The 18,624-nt window shown below is 35.8% G+C and overlaps 1 protein-coding gene across 1 annotated transcript; it reads right to left on the bottom strand.

The window, feature by feature from the left end:
* Nucleotides 1–14,541: 14,541 nt before the first annotated feature.
* LOC113341009 (F-box/kelch-repeat protein At1g55270-like) lies at nt 14,542–18,121 on the bottom strand. The gene is made up of 3 exons (XM_026586050.1): nt 17,170–18,121; nt 15,490–16,190; nt 14,542–15,355 (listed from the first exon to the last, which is right to left on the bottom strand). Exons 1-3 carry the CDS (start codon nt 17,203–17,205, stop codon nt 14,800–14,802), a joined length of 1,293 nt encoding a protein of 430 aa, XP_026441835.1. The 5' UTR covers nt 17,206–18,121; the 3' UTR covers nt 14,542–14,799.
* Nucleotides 18,122–18,624: the final 503 nt, after the last annotated feature.

Below are 18,624 nucleotides of genomic sequence, written 5' to 3'. Positions count from 1 at the left end.
TATGATGGATTTGTGACGTTTTAAACGAATTCATGATTGTTCATCTTGATATTGAATTTAGGGCTCATGAAAAGTTAGGAATTTCTTCTAATCTGATGTTTAAACTTTATTATTCCTAAAAATTATCCATGGGTACTTGTAATTTATTGGGTTTGATCTCTATTTCTTCTTGAAACTCCGTTTTGAGCAATTCAAGGATTTCTGAAATAGTTTTCTGTCCTGTTTTAGGGATTGATTCTCACCTAGTTCCATCAATTATTTTTTTTGTTTATATTTTTCATATAAAAGATGAATTTATCTTATTTAAAACTATCCAAGAATCAATGTATTCCGATAAGTAATGAAGTCTGGGTGAATTTTTGAGTATAGACTTCCAAAACTGTAATCTCTGAAGAACTTTGCCACAGTCCTATTTATTTGAGACTTTTCAGATCCGATTTATACCTGATTTCTTCTGGTTATGATTTTTATTTAAAATAGGAGTCTCTCAGATTTCTAACAAGACCAACTTTGCTAAATTCCATTGTGTAATGAATTTTGCACGAAATTTTGATTGCAGACTATCAAAACTGAAATTTCTGAAGAACTGCATATCTGTCCTGTTTTATGGATATGTTTAAACGCATCTATGTAACTCATTACCCTTGTTTATCATTTTTATGTTAAAGTTTAGTTTCTTAGATTTCAAACGATACCAAATTCACTGAATTTCATCGTGTAATGAATTTTACACGAATATTTGAATATAGATTGTTGAAACTGCAATTTCTGAAGAGTTTGATTTCTGTCCTGTTTTTTTGAACTACTTTTGCCCAGATATAAAACTCACTGATTTTCTATATCATTTTTATCTGAAAAATTATGTTTTCTACTTTAAAATGAGCCAATAAATACTCATTTTCGTTTGGTAATGAAGTCTGCACAATTCTTTGAAAACAGGCTATGCGAGCTGCGATTTCTGAAAATTTTTGTTGTTGTTTTATAATTGCATCTCTAGTTATTTGAAGTACTGAAGTTATTCTTTTGTTGGTAATCCTTACATGATTTGATATCTTGTTTCATTTTTATTTGATATCTTGTTTCATTTTTAAAGTGATAAGATCTTTTGGATTTTAACTTGTAGCAAAGCCCATGGAAATTTAAAAGTGCAAGTGGTTTAAAACGGATTTTCCGCACAAACTCATTGGTTTGATGCAGTTAAAAATTTAGATTTTTTCCCATCTCTATGGTTTAATACTTACCTGTATTCATGATTTTTTTTATGCGGAAAAGCTAAGGTAAGTTGATTTCATGGTTTATGAATCAATATTTTGTTGATGGTTTGTTCGATTCTCGTATTTAACGAAGTTTGCGAACTATATATGAACTGCGTTGAGCATCCTCTTGATTACGAACACTACCGATGAGTTTGTCGGGCCCACAAGGGGAAATCCATATTAATGGTGACCTGCGGAAGATCGTCCGGGACGATAGGGTGGTTTTCTGATAAACCTCGACAGATGGTTATTCAGAACCTCACAATAGATTATTACAAACTCACTTGTTTAAGATGATTTCGATTGTGTATTTGCTTGTTAAGGCCTTTGATACTTCGATTTGGATGTGCTCAACAACTTAACGGATAGTTTATGCTTTACTTGATTCAGTTATTTGTATTTGGGCAATTATTTATACTCGTATTATCGTACCGTTAACTCTCTACTGGGCTGTGGCTCACCCTTTTGTTTTGTTTTCCACAGAGTTTGAGGTCGGCTTGAGGTAGTAATCTTTCTTAAGCTTGGTGCATTGAGCTTTGGGGGTCAAAGTGAGTACATCACTTTGTGTTCATATATATTCATATGTATCTGGGTTGGTTTGTGAAAAAAGATATTGTATTTTCCTACTGTTTTAGTTTGTGAAAAATGATTCTATATTTACTTACAATTTTGATTTGTAAAAATGATGTTGTAAAGTGTTACTCGTCTTTAAATGGTATAATGTCTGACAACTTATTAATTTTCATTGTGTAGTTGCAAAAGTTCTTATTTTGTCACTTTTTGGTTAACTGGGTTATGTAAATGAAACTTCTTTTGTTATGTTTAATAATAGCATGACTTTTACTCTTGTTTACAAACTGGTTTTCAATCCGTACATCTCAGGTGGCAGCTCGGAGAATTTGGAACTTGTCAGTTGACCGAACTCCACGGCCGACTGGAAGGGAAAAAAAATTTCGGGCCGTCACAACATGTCTGTCAGTCCGGAGGCCATAACTTTTATATTGTTTATCGAAACACTGGTCCCCTTTAACACCTCATAGAAAAGACATAGGCGAACAACTTCTATTTAACAACTTCCATTTAGGATGTTTTTCCTAGTTCCCTACCCAATTGTACAGTTTGCGAGTTTTTCAGGCTGTTATGTTAGAAATCAGAATTTTCGGTTTTGAACATTGAGGACAATGTTGAGTTTAAGTGTGGGGGATTATTTAAGCATGTTTTTCTAGTATATTATATTAGTGTTTACTTTCTTAGGACACTTTTAGTGTGCATTAAAAATAAATAAATATATATATATATACATATATATATACTCTTTGATTTCTTGCATACTTGAGACTCCATCTTTTAGAGTTAATTATGAGTTGTTTAGGATGACACTAAACCTTTTTAGGTTGAAACAGTTCTTACACTATAGCTTGATTCCCAATTTGTCATTCTACAATCCTTAATTATATACGTTCATAATTGAATGCGAAACTCAGATGCTAGAAATGGCATGGTAGTTGTTTGAAAGATTCGCCCTCACAATTAATCATTACCTAATCACTTTTTTTTTTGCAGTTATATATATGTTCTCTAAGTGATTTGGTGGGATCTTAGTACTTCCATGGATGTTGTAGAAAGGTAATCATTGGTTGAGTTTATAAAAGCCCCGTAGACAATTTTCTTACACTCAGAATTATAGTGAGCCAAAAATCAAAAATATATATAAGGCTCCTCTTCATATACCGACATTATTAACAATACAAATAGAAAATTTCCCTGTCCCCGTCGCCTAAACAAGCGTTAAATGCAGATCCATGAGAATTAATCATGTAGTCAATGAAATGAATGAAACCTATCATCATTATTTAGCTAGTCAAAAAGACTATTGATGAGGTTCTCGACACTTGGATATCAATATGTGAAAAAACGGGGGTCTAACAACACCACCCAATATTTCGCTTAGAAATCTGTATGGACTAACTCCGAAATACTTTGCTAGAGAATCAACTAGACAGTCAGACTCAATCTAGATAAAAGTATCTCAAGGAGTTAATATCTCTCTCTTAATTTGATTTTTACTCAAACTAAAATCAATAGCGAGTCTTTTTCAAATACAAGAAATAACTTGGACGGTACCAAAGACCAATGTCCAAGAATCAATCAATATCAATCAACAACCAAAGGTTGGATTTCCAATTGATGATCACGAACGCACAACCGGTATTATTTCAATTATATAAAATATAATGCGGAAAAGAAATAACACAGACACCAGAATTTTTGTTAACGAGGAAGCCGCAAATGCAGAAAAACCCTGTGACCTAGTCCAGATTGAATACACACTGTATTAAGCCGCTACAGACACTAGCCTACTCCAAGCTAACTTCGTACTGGACTATAGTTGAACCTCAATCAGTCTCCCACCGATCCAAGGTACAGTTGTACTCCTACGCCTCTGATCCCAGCAGGATACTGTGCACTTGATTCCCTTAGCTGAACTCACCCACAACCAAGAGTTGCTGCAACCCAAAATCGCAGACTTGATAATAAACAAATCTGTCTCACACAGAAAAGTCTATCAAAGGATAAATTTGTCTCCCACAGATAAACCCTAGGTTTTGTTCCGTCTTAAGATATAAAATCAAGGTGAACAGGAACCAATTGATAATCCAGTCATATATTCCCGAAGAACAGCCTAGATTAATCAATCACGTCTCTACAATCCTTCCTGACTACACAAGCGGTTTGTCGAAAAATCACAAACAGTGAGACGAAGATGTTTGTGACTTTTTTATCTTGCCTATCGGAGAACTCTCACGATCTCAAGCCAATCAAAGATTGTACTCGTACGATAGAAGATGCAAGATCAGATCACACAACTACGATAAAAGTAGTATCGGTCTGGCTTCACAATCCCAATGAAGTCTTTAAGTCGTTAACCTGGTTTTAGAGAAGAAAACCAAAGGTTAAAGGAGAATCGACTCTAGCAAGCGCACTAGTATCACACAGACGTGTGGGGATTAGTTTTTCACAATGCTAGATGTCTCCTTTATATAGTCTTCAAATTTGGGTTTTGCCTTAGTTACAAAGCAGTTCATATTCATCGTTAGATGAAAACCTGATTTAGATTCAAGCTAATATTTCTCAACCGTTAGATCGAAAACTTAGCTTGTCACACACACTTGGGTAGACGTTTACTGGGTTTGTGAAAACCATGCCCAAACGTGTACGTGTATGTGGGTTCAACATAGTAACCCAAAAGGTTAACCATATGAGCATTTCATATTAACCTTGTTCTTCTTCACCATAACTAGTTCAATTGACTCAAATGAACTAGTTAAAGAGTTGTTCAATTGCTATGAGATCTTATGTAACTACACAATACACAATTGAAACAAAGTTGATTCGATTCGGTTGAATCGGCTCATGAACTTTATAGCCACGGTTTGCATAAAGCATTCCTTAGTAATTTAAGTTTCATGTTCAGAGCACATCTTTAGATCATAACCACTAAAGCTCATAAACAAGTTCGCGGATTTAAGACAACCGGTGGAGTTTTCCAAACTCAGCAAAAAATCTCAGCAAAGAGACTTTCGCCAGTTCGCGGACTTACACGCAAACGAGTTTTTGGAAAATCCCAGCAGAAATTCTCGGTACAAGAACTTCCGTCAGTTCGCGGACTGAGTTCGCGGACTGGATTCACGGACTTGGCAAAGCCAATTCCTTCGGTTTCTCTCAATCAACAAAGTTCGAAAACTTCGGATTAAGGAATACATGGTTATGTAATCTAAACTCTCATTCCAATCATTGAGACATTATCCGAGGACGTTATATAGCCGTTATTCACAGACCGTTTCGCGTCAGAGCAATTCTCAAAGTAGTTGAAACTTTTCATGACTTCCGTCACTAGATGAAGATAAACTTGATCAAAGTGAAACGCTTTACCAACACATGATTTCGAGATATAGATAGGCGAGATATACTCGGCTCGAAATATCAAATGTGTATGATCCAGTCTATATAGCATACGACTTTTGTCTCATAAGAAGTAGGAGAAAGAAGAGATAGACTTTTGAGTGATAGATAAGTTCAAGTATCCACATACCTTTTTGTTGATGAAGTTCCACGGTTGCTTGAGTAGATCTTCGTCGTTGTATGATGAATCGCCATGAAGTCCTTGAGATCAACTACATTTTTCTATCCTAGTCCGAGACTTAGCTATGTAGGATAGAAATCAATACTTATAGTTTTGATCACTAACATTGACAAACATGCTTGAGATAGCAACGCATGCGAGGTCGACCGAGCTACGCTCTAACAGTCTCCTCCTTTGTCAATTTTAGTGACAAAACTATTAATACATATGGAATACAAAAAAGATAAACTTAGTGGCTCTTATTCCATAGTCTAATCTTCAACGTTCCCTGAAATCTTCGTCCTTCCAAGTACTCCAATGGTCCCAAAGGTTGTAAGTTTAGCATCACCGTTTGTTGAAGATCCGTAGCTATAACAATGAGAGAAATCTAGATTCTCGATCATTATTATACAGTGTCATAGTATTATTATGTAACATCAAATTCCAATTGTATCACGACTTTAACAATAACACTATGGTGATATGTATCACTCCCCCTTAGTCAATACTCCATCTCGATCATGGAAACCACTCCTCCTTACACAATGATCCAAAAACCATATGTATTTGTAGTGTGAACTACAATATTTCTCCCCCTTTTTGTCAATAAAATTGGCAAAGGTACAAGAACGGGATCATAATGAAATTTCCACAAGAGACATTTCGTAGACTAAAAGAAAAATACATATCAACTTAATTTAGATGCAATCATAAAGCTGAAGCTAAATGCATTCATCAATGAGTTTTAAGATACAAGATAACCCCTATAAAATTCCACAGCCGCACATCCCGCAAGATATTACCATTAAGCACAAGTTCAAAAGAACTCTCCCCCATTTGATGTCATTCCCGAAAGAACAACAAGAGCGACCTTAATTTCGAAAGAAAAGAAGGATTTTTAAATTGGACACCAAAAACCATAAAAATGATTTTTTATATCCAAAACTCAACCAAATTAATCACAAGAAAACCCATGATTAATTTAATTGGAATACGCAACTAAATCAAACCACAAAAGTGATCAATTTAATTGAAGGTGCTCAACATAAGTAAACTTACGGAGCTACGACTAAGATAATCATACAGAGACGACTAACTTAATCGTTCACATACTCAACATAAGGAAAAACCTTACGGAATATACGAATACATTAACCAATAGAACATGATTTGTATAGCCGTTCATATACTCAACAAAAGAACTTGTGGAATATATGAAAACTCAACTAGGCTAATGACAAGAGGACTTATAATTAATCTAATTGGAAAATAAACAACCAAACTAATCACAAAAGTAATCAATTTAATTGTCAAAGGATTTGCTCGACAAAAGAAGACTTTCAGAGCAAATAAATAAATAACCAACCAAGATGATTAATTTAGTTCATAATGCTCAACATATAGCATCTTATGGAACAACCAACAAAGCCAATAAGAATAATCGACTTAGTTGTATCGTGCTCAACATAAGACACACAATGGAGCCTTCACGGTAAAACATAGTAAAATGGATCAATGAAGATCAATACCGTGGATAACGTACAAGGATCTATTCTATTTTCCATCATAACGACATAATAGACTTTATCCTTGTCAAAAAAAAGATTTTATCCTATTTTCCATCAAATACATGACTGCATAGGCATAACTTTTGTAATTGTCAAAAGTCCATTCGTCCTTTCATCAATACGAATATCAATTTATGAACGACTTTAATTTTGACACAATATGTGACCTTCAAGTTCACGGACGCAAACAATACATATCCCATAAAAATATTGCAATACTTCAAAACAGATTAATACTGCAACAATATCATCCTCCAAATATTTTTAGAATTTAAAAAACCAATAAACCTAAAAAATAATATAAGAACATGAAAACAAAAATAGCTATGTGTAGTCACAATCATCGCTATTCAAAGCACTAGTTATTCTTCCAACTAATCCAAAAAGAAGACACACTAGGCAATAATGAACTTTTCCAAAGTTTCTTCAGAGAACTCTTTCTCGTTATTGAAGAGTTCATTGACAAAGGGATCATTCAACTCCTCCAAATATTTTGAAAACACTATCAACTTACTAAGTTCTTTTTCTAGTTTTCGTACAGTGTTTGTAATTGAGACAGCATTCGTTCATAGTGAACAATATCTTCTAAGGATGCAGTAATTCGAGAATTTAAGCTGTTTCTTTTGCTGATGAAATCTTTTACCAGGTTCCTGAAGTTTTCATTACTTTGATAAGAAGTCAAGAACCAATTCAAGGAAGAATTTTTACCATTAATTGTATCCTTCACTTTCTTTAATCTTGAGGAGGGAATTCCAGTACACCGATGTACGTTAGTTGCCAAAGTTGCATTCCTGCTTGTGCTGCATCTAGTAACAGGTGCCATGGAACAGAACTTTTGAGACTCCCGTTTGCGAACGACTAAAACCCTGGATAAACAAAAGCTTTTGTATTTTTAGAGATTTATATAGATATAAGCAAAAATAACCAAAAATACACTTCTTGAGCCAAAAAGACACTAATCCCCATTTTTCCAAGACAAACATGGGGACGCGAACGTCTAGGGTTAGGTAAACATGATGGGACCAAAAATCTCCCCTTGTTTATACCATAGTGACTTTCTATGAGCAGGGATTCTTCTTCTTTTGTTCCTGGAAGCGCTTGTCACATAGGACTTGCTACAGTTATAAGTAGGAAAGGACAAGGAGCATTCCGTAGTAACAAACGTTTCTTTAGACTCAAATTCTTCAACTTGTGAGTGTCCTTGAGGAATGAGCCTGAGATTATCTCTGAAACTGTCTAAATAATCTCCCTTATTCCTGGAAACACAATTAGAATCAATATTATAGACTTTGGACTTGCACGGTACAAGATTTCACACAACTTGTCTGTGAAGTTGATCTAACTCATCATCCATTATCTTTTTCCAAGAGAGATTGTTTAGAGTTGTATCAACATTTTCTGGTTCTAATTGAGAAGAATAACAACCAACCGGAAGTTTTCCTTTTGTTTTGATTATAGAGTCTACTCCTCTTTTAGAAGCGATAGAAAACACACAAAGTGGAGAATCGCCTAGCACATGAAGAAAAAGACTACAACTACTGTCACTACACCATTGAAGGGAAGAGGTAGAACACATGGAAAAGTTACTCATATTACTAGTATCTTTCTGTTTGGGATTTCCTGTCAGAATTGTATGTCCTTTTTGAGTAACACAAGGTTGCAAAGTATTCTTGGAAGGATTACTTGCAGCCTCCAGACTCCTTAAAGAAGACATACAGGCTTGTTGAGGATGATTCGATGAGCATCCATATGACCCAGACCCTTGACATTTGGCTGATTGGTTCCTAGTCACATCAGTTTTCTCAACAAGAGATCGTTGAACATTATCTGAATGGTGACAATTCTTTGGAAAGAACAACTGGATTCTCTCGGATTCAATGAGAGACTCTTACTGGATATCAAATCCTTAAGAGTTGCAATTTTTGCAACAAGACCAGAATAGATCCAGAGTTGTTCTTCCAATCTCTTTTGAAGAGTAATCAGTTTATCAGACCTTTTCTTGCGGTTGTTTTTCAAACCTGGTGAAGCGTTAATTGAGACTTTATGGTCCATATAGTCAGATCGCTACAAACACAGACTTTTGAGGTCTTAAACGTGTTTGCCTGACCTTATACCAATTGAAAAAGCGGGGGTCTAACAACTCCACCCAATATTTCGCTCAGAAATCTGTATGGACTAACTCTGAAATACTTTGCTAGAGAATCAACTAGACACTCAAACTCAATCTAGATAAAAGTATCTCAAGGAGTTAATATCTCTCTCTTTATTTGATTTTTACTCAAGTTAAAATCAATAGCGAGTCTTTATCAAATAAAAGAAATAACTTGGACGGTACCAAAGACCAATGTCCAAGGATCAATCAATATCAATCAACAACCAAAGGTTGGATTTCCAATTGATGATCACGAACGCACAACCTGTATTATTTCAATTATATAAAATATAATGCGGAAAAGAAATAACAGAGACACCAGAAATTTTGTTAACGAGGAAACCGCAAACGCAGAAAAACCCCGGGACCTATTCCAGATTGAATACACACTGTATTAAGTCGCTACAAACACTAGCATACTCCAAGCTAACTTCGGACTGGACTATAGTTGAACCCCAATCAGTCTCCCACCGATCCAAGGTACAGTTGTACTCCTACGCCTCTGATCCCAGCAGGATACTGCGCATTTGATTCCCTTAGCTGATCTCACCCACAACCAAGAGTTGCTGCAACCCAAAATCGCATACTTGATAATAAACAAATCTGTCTCACACAGAAAAGTCTATCAAAGGATAAATCTGTCTCCCACAGATAAACCCTAAGTTTTGTTCCGTCTTAAGATATAAAATCAAGGTGAACAGGAACCAATTGATAATCCGGTCTTATATTCCCGAAGAACAACATAGCTTAATCAATCACCTCTCTACAATCCTTCCTGACTACACAGGCGGTTTGTCGAGGAATCACAAATAGTGAGACGAAGATGTTTGTGACTTTTTTATCTTGCCTATCGGAGAACTCTCACGATCTCAAGCCAATCAAAGATTGTACTCGTACGATAGAAGATGCAAGATCAGATCACACAACTAGGATAAAAGTAGTATCGGTCTGGCTTCACAATCCCAATGAAGTCTTTAAGTCGTTAACCTGGTTTTAGAGAAGAAAACCAAAGGTTAAAGGAGAATCGACTCTAGCGAGCGCACTAGTATCACACAGACGTGTGGGGATTAGTTTTTCACAATGCTAGATGTCTCCTTTATATAGTCTTCAAATAAGGGTTTTGCCTTAGTTACAAAGAAGTTCATATTCATCGTTAGATGAAAACCTGATTTAGATTCAAGCTAATATTTCTCAACCGTTAGATCGAAAACTTAGCTTGTCACACACACTTGGGTAGACGTTTACTGGGTTTGTGAAAACCATTCCCAAACGTGTACGTGTATGTGGGTTCAACATAGTAACCCAAAAGGTTAACCGTATGAGCATTTCATATTAACCTTGTTCTTCTTCACCATAACTAGTTCAATTAACTCAAATGAACTAGTTAAATAGTTGTTCAATTGCTATGAGATCTTATATAACTACACAAGACACAATTGAAACAAATATGATTTGATTCGATTGAATCAACTCATGAACTTTATAGCCACAGTTTGCATAAAGCATTCCTTAGTAATTTAAGTTTCATGTTCACATCACATCTTTAGATCATAACCACTTAAGCTCACAAACAAGTTCGCGGACTTAAGACAACCGATGGAGTTTTCCAAACTCAGCGGAAAATCTCGGCAAAGAGACTTTCTCCAGTTCGCGGACTTACACGCCAACGAGTTTTTGGAAAATCCCAGCAGAAATTCTCGGTACAAGAACTTTCGTCAGTTCGCAGAATGAGTTCGCGGACTGGGTTCGCGGACTTGGCAAAGACAATTCCTCCGGTTTCTCTCAATCAACAAAGTTCGAAAACTTCGGATTAAGGAATACATGGTTATGTAATCTAAACTCTCATTCCAATCATTAAGACATTCTCATAGGACGTTATATAGCCGTTATTCACAGACCATTTCGCGTCAGAGCAATTCTCAAAGTAATTGAAACTTTTCATGACTTCCGTCACTAGGTGAAGATAAACTTGATCAAAGCGAAACACTTTACCAACACATGATTGCGAGATATAGATAGGCGAGATATACTCGGCTCGAAATATCAAATGTGTATGATCCAGTCTATATATCATACGACTTTTGTCTCATAAGAAGTAGGAGATAGAAGAGATATACTTTTGAGTGATAGATAAGTTCAAGTCTCCACATACCTTTTTGTTTATGAAGTTCCACAGTTCCTTGAGTAGATATTCGCCGTTGTATGATGAATCGCCATGAAGTCCTTGAGCTCAATTACACTTTTCTATCCTAGTCCGAGACTTAGCTATGTAGGCTAGAATTGAAGACTTATAGTTTTGATCACTAACATTGACAAACATGCTTGAGATAACAATGCATGTGAGGTCGACCGAGCTATGCTCTAACCATATGTGTGAAACGTTTTCCCTGTCTCTATCGCCTAAACAAGCGTGGAATCAGGATCCAAGGGAACTATCACATATTTGCTGAAAGGAAACATGTGCTTAGAGTATCTAATCATGTTGTCTAGTTAAATGGGTGCTTATCTCAACTATTGTGCTAATGTATATAAAAAAATCCTTTGACGAAATTCATACAAGTATTGAGGGTAACATCTTTCACTTTAGTCAACATTTGCACACTTCACTTTTCTATTTCCATTCTCTTATCTATCCATGTGATTTCTGTACGTGAGTGTTGCAGAAAAATGTTGAGAAACATTGCAACAAGTACGATGACTATCTTAGTAGAGTTATGCAATTAGGTTGAAAGCCACACGTAAGTAATTTCTTGTGTGTGATGATTGGAATGTTTGTGGGATGTTTGCAGCTAAAGAAATTATGCAGGCTAATTATTTGGCTTTCTGCTTTATATATGTCCTTAGAAGTTCTTCCAAGGCAAAAAATTGGAGTAGGTTTTGTGGGTATACCACTTGTAAACCCTCACGAGAATATAACTCGTGCACTAGGGACACCTAGGGGGTTTAAAGGCATGTTGCATTAGCTAAGTGTAACCGTATTCTTAACGAAATGGAGTTGTTTTATTTAAGATTAGTTTGATTTAGTTTTCTCGAGGAATATCAAAAGCTAAGTGTGGGAGAATTTGATAAGTGCATAATTCATATGATTTTAGTGTCCATTCCATACTTGTTTTAACTATTATTCTTGCATCTATTCTTGTTATTACTCTTGTTTTCTCTTATTTGTCTCTATTAGGTGAATCATCCAAAAAGGATCTACAAAGTACTAAAAATATCTAAGAAGACAATTATTCCAAGTCCCCAAGTCCAAGAGAAGTGGAAGAAGTGCGATGAAACAGAGCAAAGATGCTCAAAATCAAGAGACAGGCCAAAGACCGAGATTCAATAACTCATCTCAAGATTTCACATCACCATATTGAAGAGAACTCAATTACAAAAAGAATACAAAAAGAATGAGGTTATTCCGAGTTCAGACGAAGAAGTTGCGGGAAAAATAAGCTTTTTATCGAATACCGAAGACAAACCAGTTTGCAAACCGGTATGCAAACGGGAGTAACTGAAATTTCAGTTTGCAAACCGTTATGCAAACCATGAAGGCTAAAATTCACGTTAGGGTCTTTCTTCGGGTTCCTTAACCGACTATGATACTTGAAGGCCAAGAAATGTAAACCATATAAATAGGTATTAGGCCTTTCAAAGAAGAGATCATCTCATATCACAATCTAGGGTTTATTCTACATCCAAAACCTGGGGTTTACCCCTTTAGGGGGAAACCACCATTATTCATCTTCTTTGTAATATGAGTAGCTAAATTCTTTGTTGATTAAGGATGAATCCAATGTTCTAAGCGTGAAGCTTTACTATTAATACAAATCTATTGAGAGTTTTAATCATCATCGTCTGTTTTCATTATATATAGGGTTTATGATTGATTTCTAGATTGTTCAAGTGTACAATTGGATTAATCTTTTGATCATTCTATTGCTAGTAAAGGGTTAGGGTATTCGTGTAATTGTTGAATAACCCTTACACAAGTAGAGAACGTGAGACCTCTCAAAGGGATTTTGTGGAGCAATCATGTGTGAAGACAACACTAGTAAGTGGACCTTGCGCTAAGAGTCTAACTGCTAGGATCAACCTAAGTTCACATAACTTAAAGCTACCGATTGGGTTACACCTTGAGTGCGCTACTACTTGGTGGTTCGGTTGGATAGAACTTGATATGCGAGCGCTTCGATATCCGGTTACACAAGGAACTTTGGGGATGACGCTGCTCTAACTGCTATTCTACGGTTGGTGATGAATGGTTCTAACGGAAGATAGATAAATATTCTAATCCTGCTATCGCTTGGTAACAACGAAGGATTCCTTAATCATCTATTTTCTTCTTTATTGTCGTTCTGTTTATCTTACAGCGAAAACCCCCCTTTTTGTTATTTACTTTATTTTACTGATACAAATACCCTATCAATTACACAGGTCTCTGTGGGAACGATCTCTTACTACCGCTATATTACTAGTTAATTAGTGGGAAATATCTTTATTAATTTGTTGAGCCTACTACAGCCATCATCCAAGAATTGTTCGTGTAGTTAAGAATAAAATGAAGATCTCAAATGATTTGGTGGATAATATTATGTTTGTAGGTTCTTTTAAAGTTGTCAAACGGGTGCGAGAAATGAATCTGTCCAAAATGCTTTTTGTCAGTGATTGTCTCCGGTTAGTTAAATATATTAATGGAGATTGTGTTAATATAAGATGGAGAAGTAGTGTTTTCTGGATGATTGTCCGTGTGTGTTTTCTAGTAATCAAACTTTTAAGGTTATGTATATTAAGCGTGTTAAAAATCGTCTAGCTGATCGACTTGCTCGTCGGGCTAGAAGGTTATGTATTAAGGAAAAATTGAGTTTCTTTTCCTCCTTTTTTGGATTCTCTTGTAAGGAAGAAACCTTTGGTGGATGCTTGTAACTTTCTTTTTAGTTAATGTATGGTGTGTTTCTCAGCAAATTTTTTTTTTACATAAATTAAATCAAGTCCGGACCAGAATTTATATATGATATTTATTACTTCATGGATGATTCTTATATGGAGGTAGGTTATTTTTATATAGAGGTAATTTTTACATAAATTAGATCAAGTCCGGACCAGAATTTATATATAAATTTATTCTTTCATGGACGATTCTTATATTCTTATATGGAAGTTTTACTGTAATATTATCACGTAACTACTCCATGCGCTTCTTACGAATGTAAATACTTGCAGGTGTGGCCAAAAAAAATGCAAAACTGAGGCTGTTAAGAATACTAACCAGTGCAGGGTTTTGGTTACCATAATTCCCCGTTGCAAACATGCAATGTTTTCTTTTTGCCATGTAACATCACCTAGTTAACAGAATCTGCTTTCAAATTTGATACCGTTGAGAAACTTGATGGTTTAGCAAGTGAAAGCTTAACACAAAACTGGACTTGTTTTGAGACGAACAAAACAGGCAGACAGTTCTGAATCAAAAAGGTTAAACTACTGATTCAGAGAGGAGGCACAATTTGAATTGTCGAGTGTCTGGTGTAACATATAAGACTGCAGTAAAGTCTTGTGCTATCATATAAACATACAGTGAGTAGAACTAATGAAACAACAACAAAAAGAGGTCTTCTTCCTTTCTTCCTTCATGACCAAGGCGATCTTAACCAAAAAACTCCAGAAGATCTCTACAAAAATAAGAACAGCCGCTAGACCTAACTTCAAATCAGTATCCGTTTATGCTTGAAGCATCTGGCAATGAAGAAGATGAACTTTTATACGGTTCCGGCTGGAAAAACTTGACCAGATATTTGTGATGAATGTCTTGAATTGCCCTTTTCCAGCAATAGTCTCCCACAAATGATCTGACGTTGAGCTTCTGCCATTATCAGCATTTGATACATCCACCATGGAAATGCTCATGTTGTTGCGTATTATACATAGCTTTCCGTTTAATTGGATAAGAGCCGCTGCTTCCAAGGCACGAGAACTACCTAGATGCAGCTTACTGTCTATATGCTTTCCCCAAGTATCAGTAGCCACGTCATAAATCCTTAATCTGCACCCATCCTTGCAATCTAGGGCATATAGATTTCCGTTCATAGATATACTTGGGTTCCTCCAACCTGCAACCATTCCATTATAGACTGCATTCCAGCTATCAGTTTCAGGATGATAGACTTCACTTATGACCTGCCGGTGAGGTCCTAGTCCTTTAAGAAACCACTTCCCATCGTGGACAACTCCAATGAAAGGTACCATTGCTGTTTCCATCTCCGAAATAAAGGACCACCTAAGTTTTCATTTTACCACAATTATAAAGATCAATTCATTGATTGAGCAACAGAAACCAATATAGAGGAAGGACAACATACATAAAAAAATCGTCTCCATTTTCACTCAGCTAATTGAACTTTAAAATAATACCTGTTCTTGTTAGGGTCATACACTTCGGCTGATTTGAGAGATCGATGACCACCTTCACTCTCACCACCAGCAACATACAAGCAGTTGTTTATGACACAGGAACCGGAAAAATGCCGCCGCCGCAACATATCTGGAGCTCGATGCCATTTATTTGTACGTGCGCTGTAAAATATAACTCGTCTCATTGATCCTTTGATCGGGTCTTTCCCTCCAAATAAATAGAGGTGACAGCCACTAAGGACAGCGGACCCAAACCCAAGGGCTTCTGAATATTCCTTGGGAACAGGAGGAAGAGGCTGCCACTGTTGGTAAATAGGGTCGAACGCATGAAACAAGATCTTCCTATCTCTGTCTCGCTTCATGACATATATCCATTCTTCTGCCATTCCAAGGTTCTTACGAAGAGAGTAAAAGAAGTTTCCTGCTAGGAGTTTGTACCATCTTTTGCAAACTAGCCGTAGTTTCCGGTGCTCATTTCGAGGAACTCGGATCAAGCATGCTATTGCCAAGTCATCGGGGAGTCCAGGTAAGAGAGGTAGTTGATTCCGACTCCTGGCCTCGCGTGAGGGTTTGTGTCTCGAAGGATGGATTGATGGTTTTATGTTAGGTTGCATGCAGACTCTTGATCCAGGCACAAACTTCTTAGCCCCAACAACTGTTTTCAGCCCTGCATCTACTCTACAGAGACATGTTGTATCAACCTGCAATGCATTATTTATTTGCATTTCAGAATACTGGCAGTTGAAGAATGGGTAAATGTTGCTCACATTGTTACAGACTTGTGTCTCTAATAATAACATACATACTGAAAATTGTTAAGCCTTCAACATATGAAAAGAAAACCTTTGTTGCTGGAAATGGCAAGTTATATACGGTATACCTTTACTGAGTTTATCTTCTAGAAAGTTCGTTTCTAGTCCGAAAATTCAACATGAGCAACATTTTTCTACAAACTATTAGCAAACATACTACTCTGAACACTCGAAAAGAATCTCAAAGGGATTTAATTTAATCCCACTCCTCGTATTTATGTAGTACATGTAGTTAAAAACAATGACCAACTCGTGATACATTTTAATGCCATAAGTTTGCTACTAAAATAAAACTGTCACAGTAACCCAATGTCGAACAGTATACAAACAAATTCCCTACTGGGACAACATCAAGAGATTCATAATTCAACATTACCAATAAGTGAATTTTTCAAAACATCTAACTAAGCTAACCACACTCTACATGAGAACCAGTCCCATAAGACCGTGCAAACCATCATCGCGTATATCACAAGAAAAGCTGGATAACATCGAGACATTCTCTAAGGGTTTTTTCAGCAATTCACCGCCAATGGAATGTAATACAGGGAGCTAAATTGACAAGGTTTATCCAATCCGACTATGTAAAGAGAAATTGTTCAGTTCAGGAGTTTCCTAGAGCTAGGACTTGTCGAGTACATACTATCATCAACTAATGCTCCTACGGTGAAAATCAAACCAATTTCAAATAGATCCCACCTCATAATCATCTAAACTCTAAAGTTCTAATAGTGAAGAGAACACCACAGCAATCATAAATCCTATAATTGAAAAAAGCAACCATAGCCAAATTTGTCAAGAAATCAAGATAAAAAAATTTTTAAAAAAATGAAATTCAATGAAGAAAGTAAAAGAGAAAAAACATTACCAGAGCAGGTTGAATCCCTCTCTCCATTCTCTTCATTTTGAAGAAGATGAAGATTCACTAATCTTAACACCTCCCACTAAATCTTGACCCAATTCTCACCATCTCTTCATCTTCAAAACCTCACCATTCAAACTCAGAACCCCACAAATTCTCTTACCAAGTTCAATCAATCTCAAATGAATCCCCCTTTACTGATAATAACACAGAAAAGTCGTGTATTTTTCCATTGCTGCCCACCTCACAAAACTTGACTAGAGAGCAAATCTCAAAACCCTACTTCTCTACCTACTTGATCTCTAAGACCTTAAATTCTCAACCTTTTTTCGTCTACAAAACCAGAAGAAAATGAAAACCCACCTTGGAAAATCTATGAGAGTGTTGTTTCCTCTGTAAAACCCCAGTGTTAGTCAAACGATCTTCAATTTCTAAGTTCCAAAACACTACAAAGGAAAAAAAACATGGGGAGAGACCAGTCAGACAGATATATCAAGGACTAGACGAAATGAATAATAATAATAATATTATCCAAGTAATTATCACATAAAAATCACGGATTATAATTAATAAAACGTTAAATAATTCAGACTTAATCGTCCTTTAAACACTGTTAAAAATATGCACTAATTGGACTGGAGTATTTTTTATCTAATAACATTACAACTAACTTTTATATAATATAATCGTGATATCCAGATATACATTCTGTTATAATCGTGGTATGCATAAATCAGAATCAAGTATCAGGTGAAATGCGTTTAAGCAATGTTTCTCGACAAATAGAAAGTAGGTTTTGAATTTTGAAGAGTTGACACTAGACACAGACATAGAGGACAAGAGGATGCAGAATTCCATTCCACCACCATCAGCTTTTGTATTTAAGAGTAGAAAAGAATACAACAAGAAGAATGACCCACTTAAAGAAAGAATATTTGAGTGAGAAATGGAAGGAAAAGTAGACAAAGGTGAGTTCAATTCTTGATGGATGGATGTAGAGGAGAAGAACCAAGAAGAACAAGTCCAAAAAAAAATCTGTAAAGTAGATTAGAGAGTGTGTGTGTGTGTGATATTGATGGAATTGAGTCCATTAATGAGTTAATTATTTGATCAAAAAAGATATTATTATGGATCTCAATATCATTGTCATTCATAGCTACTCCCAACTAGCCTACCAAATACTAGTATACTTTTCTCTTTTTTTTTTCACCGTTTGACTTTTGCTATAAAGAGAGCAAATCGAGAGTAAAACATGAGTCCAATTTTGTGCATCTTTGCATAAAGAGTTTTCTTTTGCTATCTTAATTATTCTTAAATGGTACTTTTATATCGTGAGAGACGAAATCCTAGGACTTAAACGGTTAAATCAGTCGTTAACCACTTTACCAATCAAATGAAAATACCAAATTAATAATCTTTTGAGAGATATGCGCACAAAATGGCAAATGAGCAAGCTTGGAT

The sequence above is a fragment of the Papaver somniferum genome, unplaced genomic scaffold, assembly GCF_003573695.1.
Source record: "Papaver somniferum cultivar HN1 unplaced genomic scaffold, ASM357369v1 unplaced-scaffold_24, whole genome shotgun sequence".
NCBI classification, from domain to species: Eukaryota; Viridiplantae; Streptophyta; class Magnoliopsida; order Ranunculales; family Papaveraceae; genus Papaver; species Papaver somniferum.
This window is presented reverse-complemented; position numbering and strand designations above follow the sequence as displayed.

What these genes read in the sequence shown, in the direction of transcription:
- LOC113341009 (XM_026586050.1), bottom strand. Translation starts at nt 17,205, where the DNA reads ATGAAGAGAATGGAGAGAGGGATTCAACCTGCTCTG. An exon ending in GAGGGATTCAACCTGCTCTG is followed by an intron (nt 16,191 to 17,169) that starts GTAATGTTTTTT and finishes AATGCATTGCAG; the next exon opens with GTTGATACAACATGTCTCTG. An exon ending in TATGACCCTAACAAGAACAG is followed by an intron (nt 15,356 to 15,489) that starts GTATTATTTTAA and finishes ATGAAAACTTAG; the next exon opens with GTGGTCCTTTATTTCGGAGA.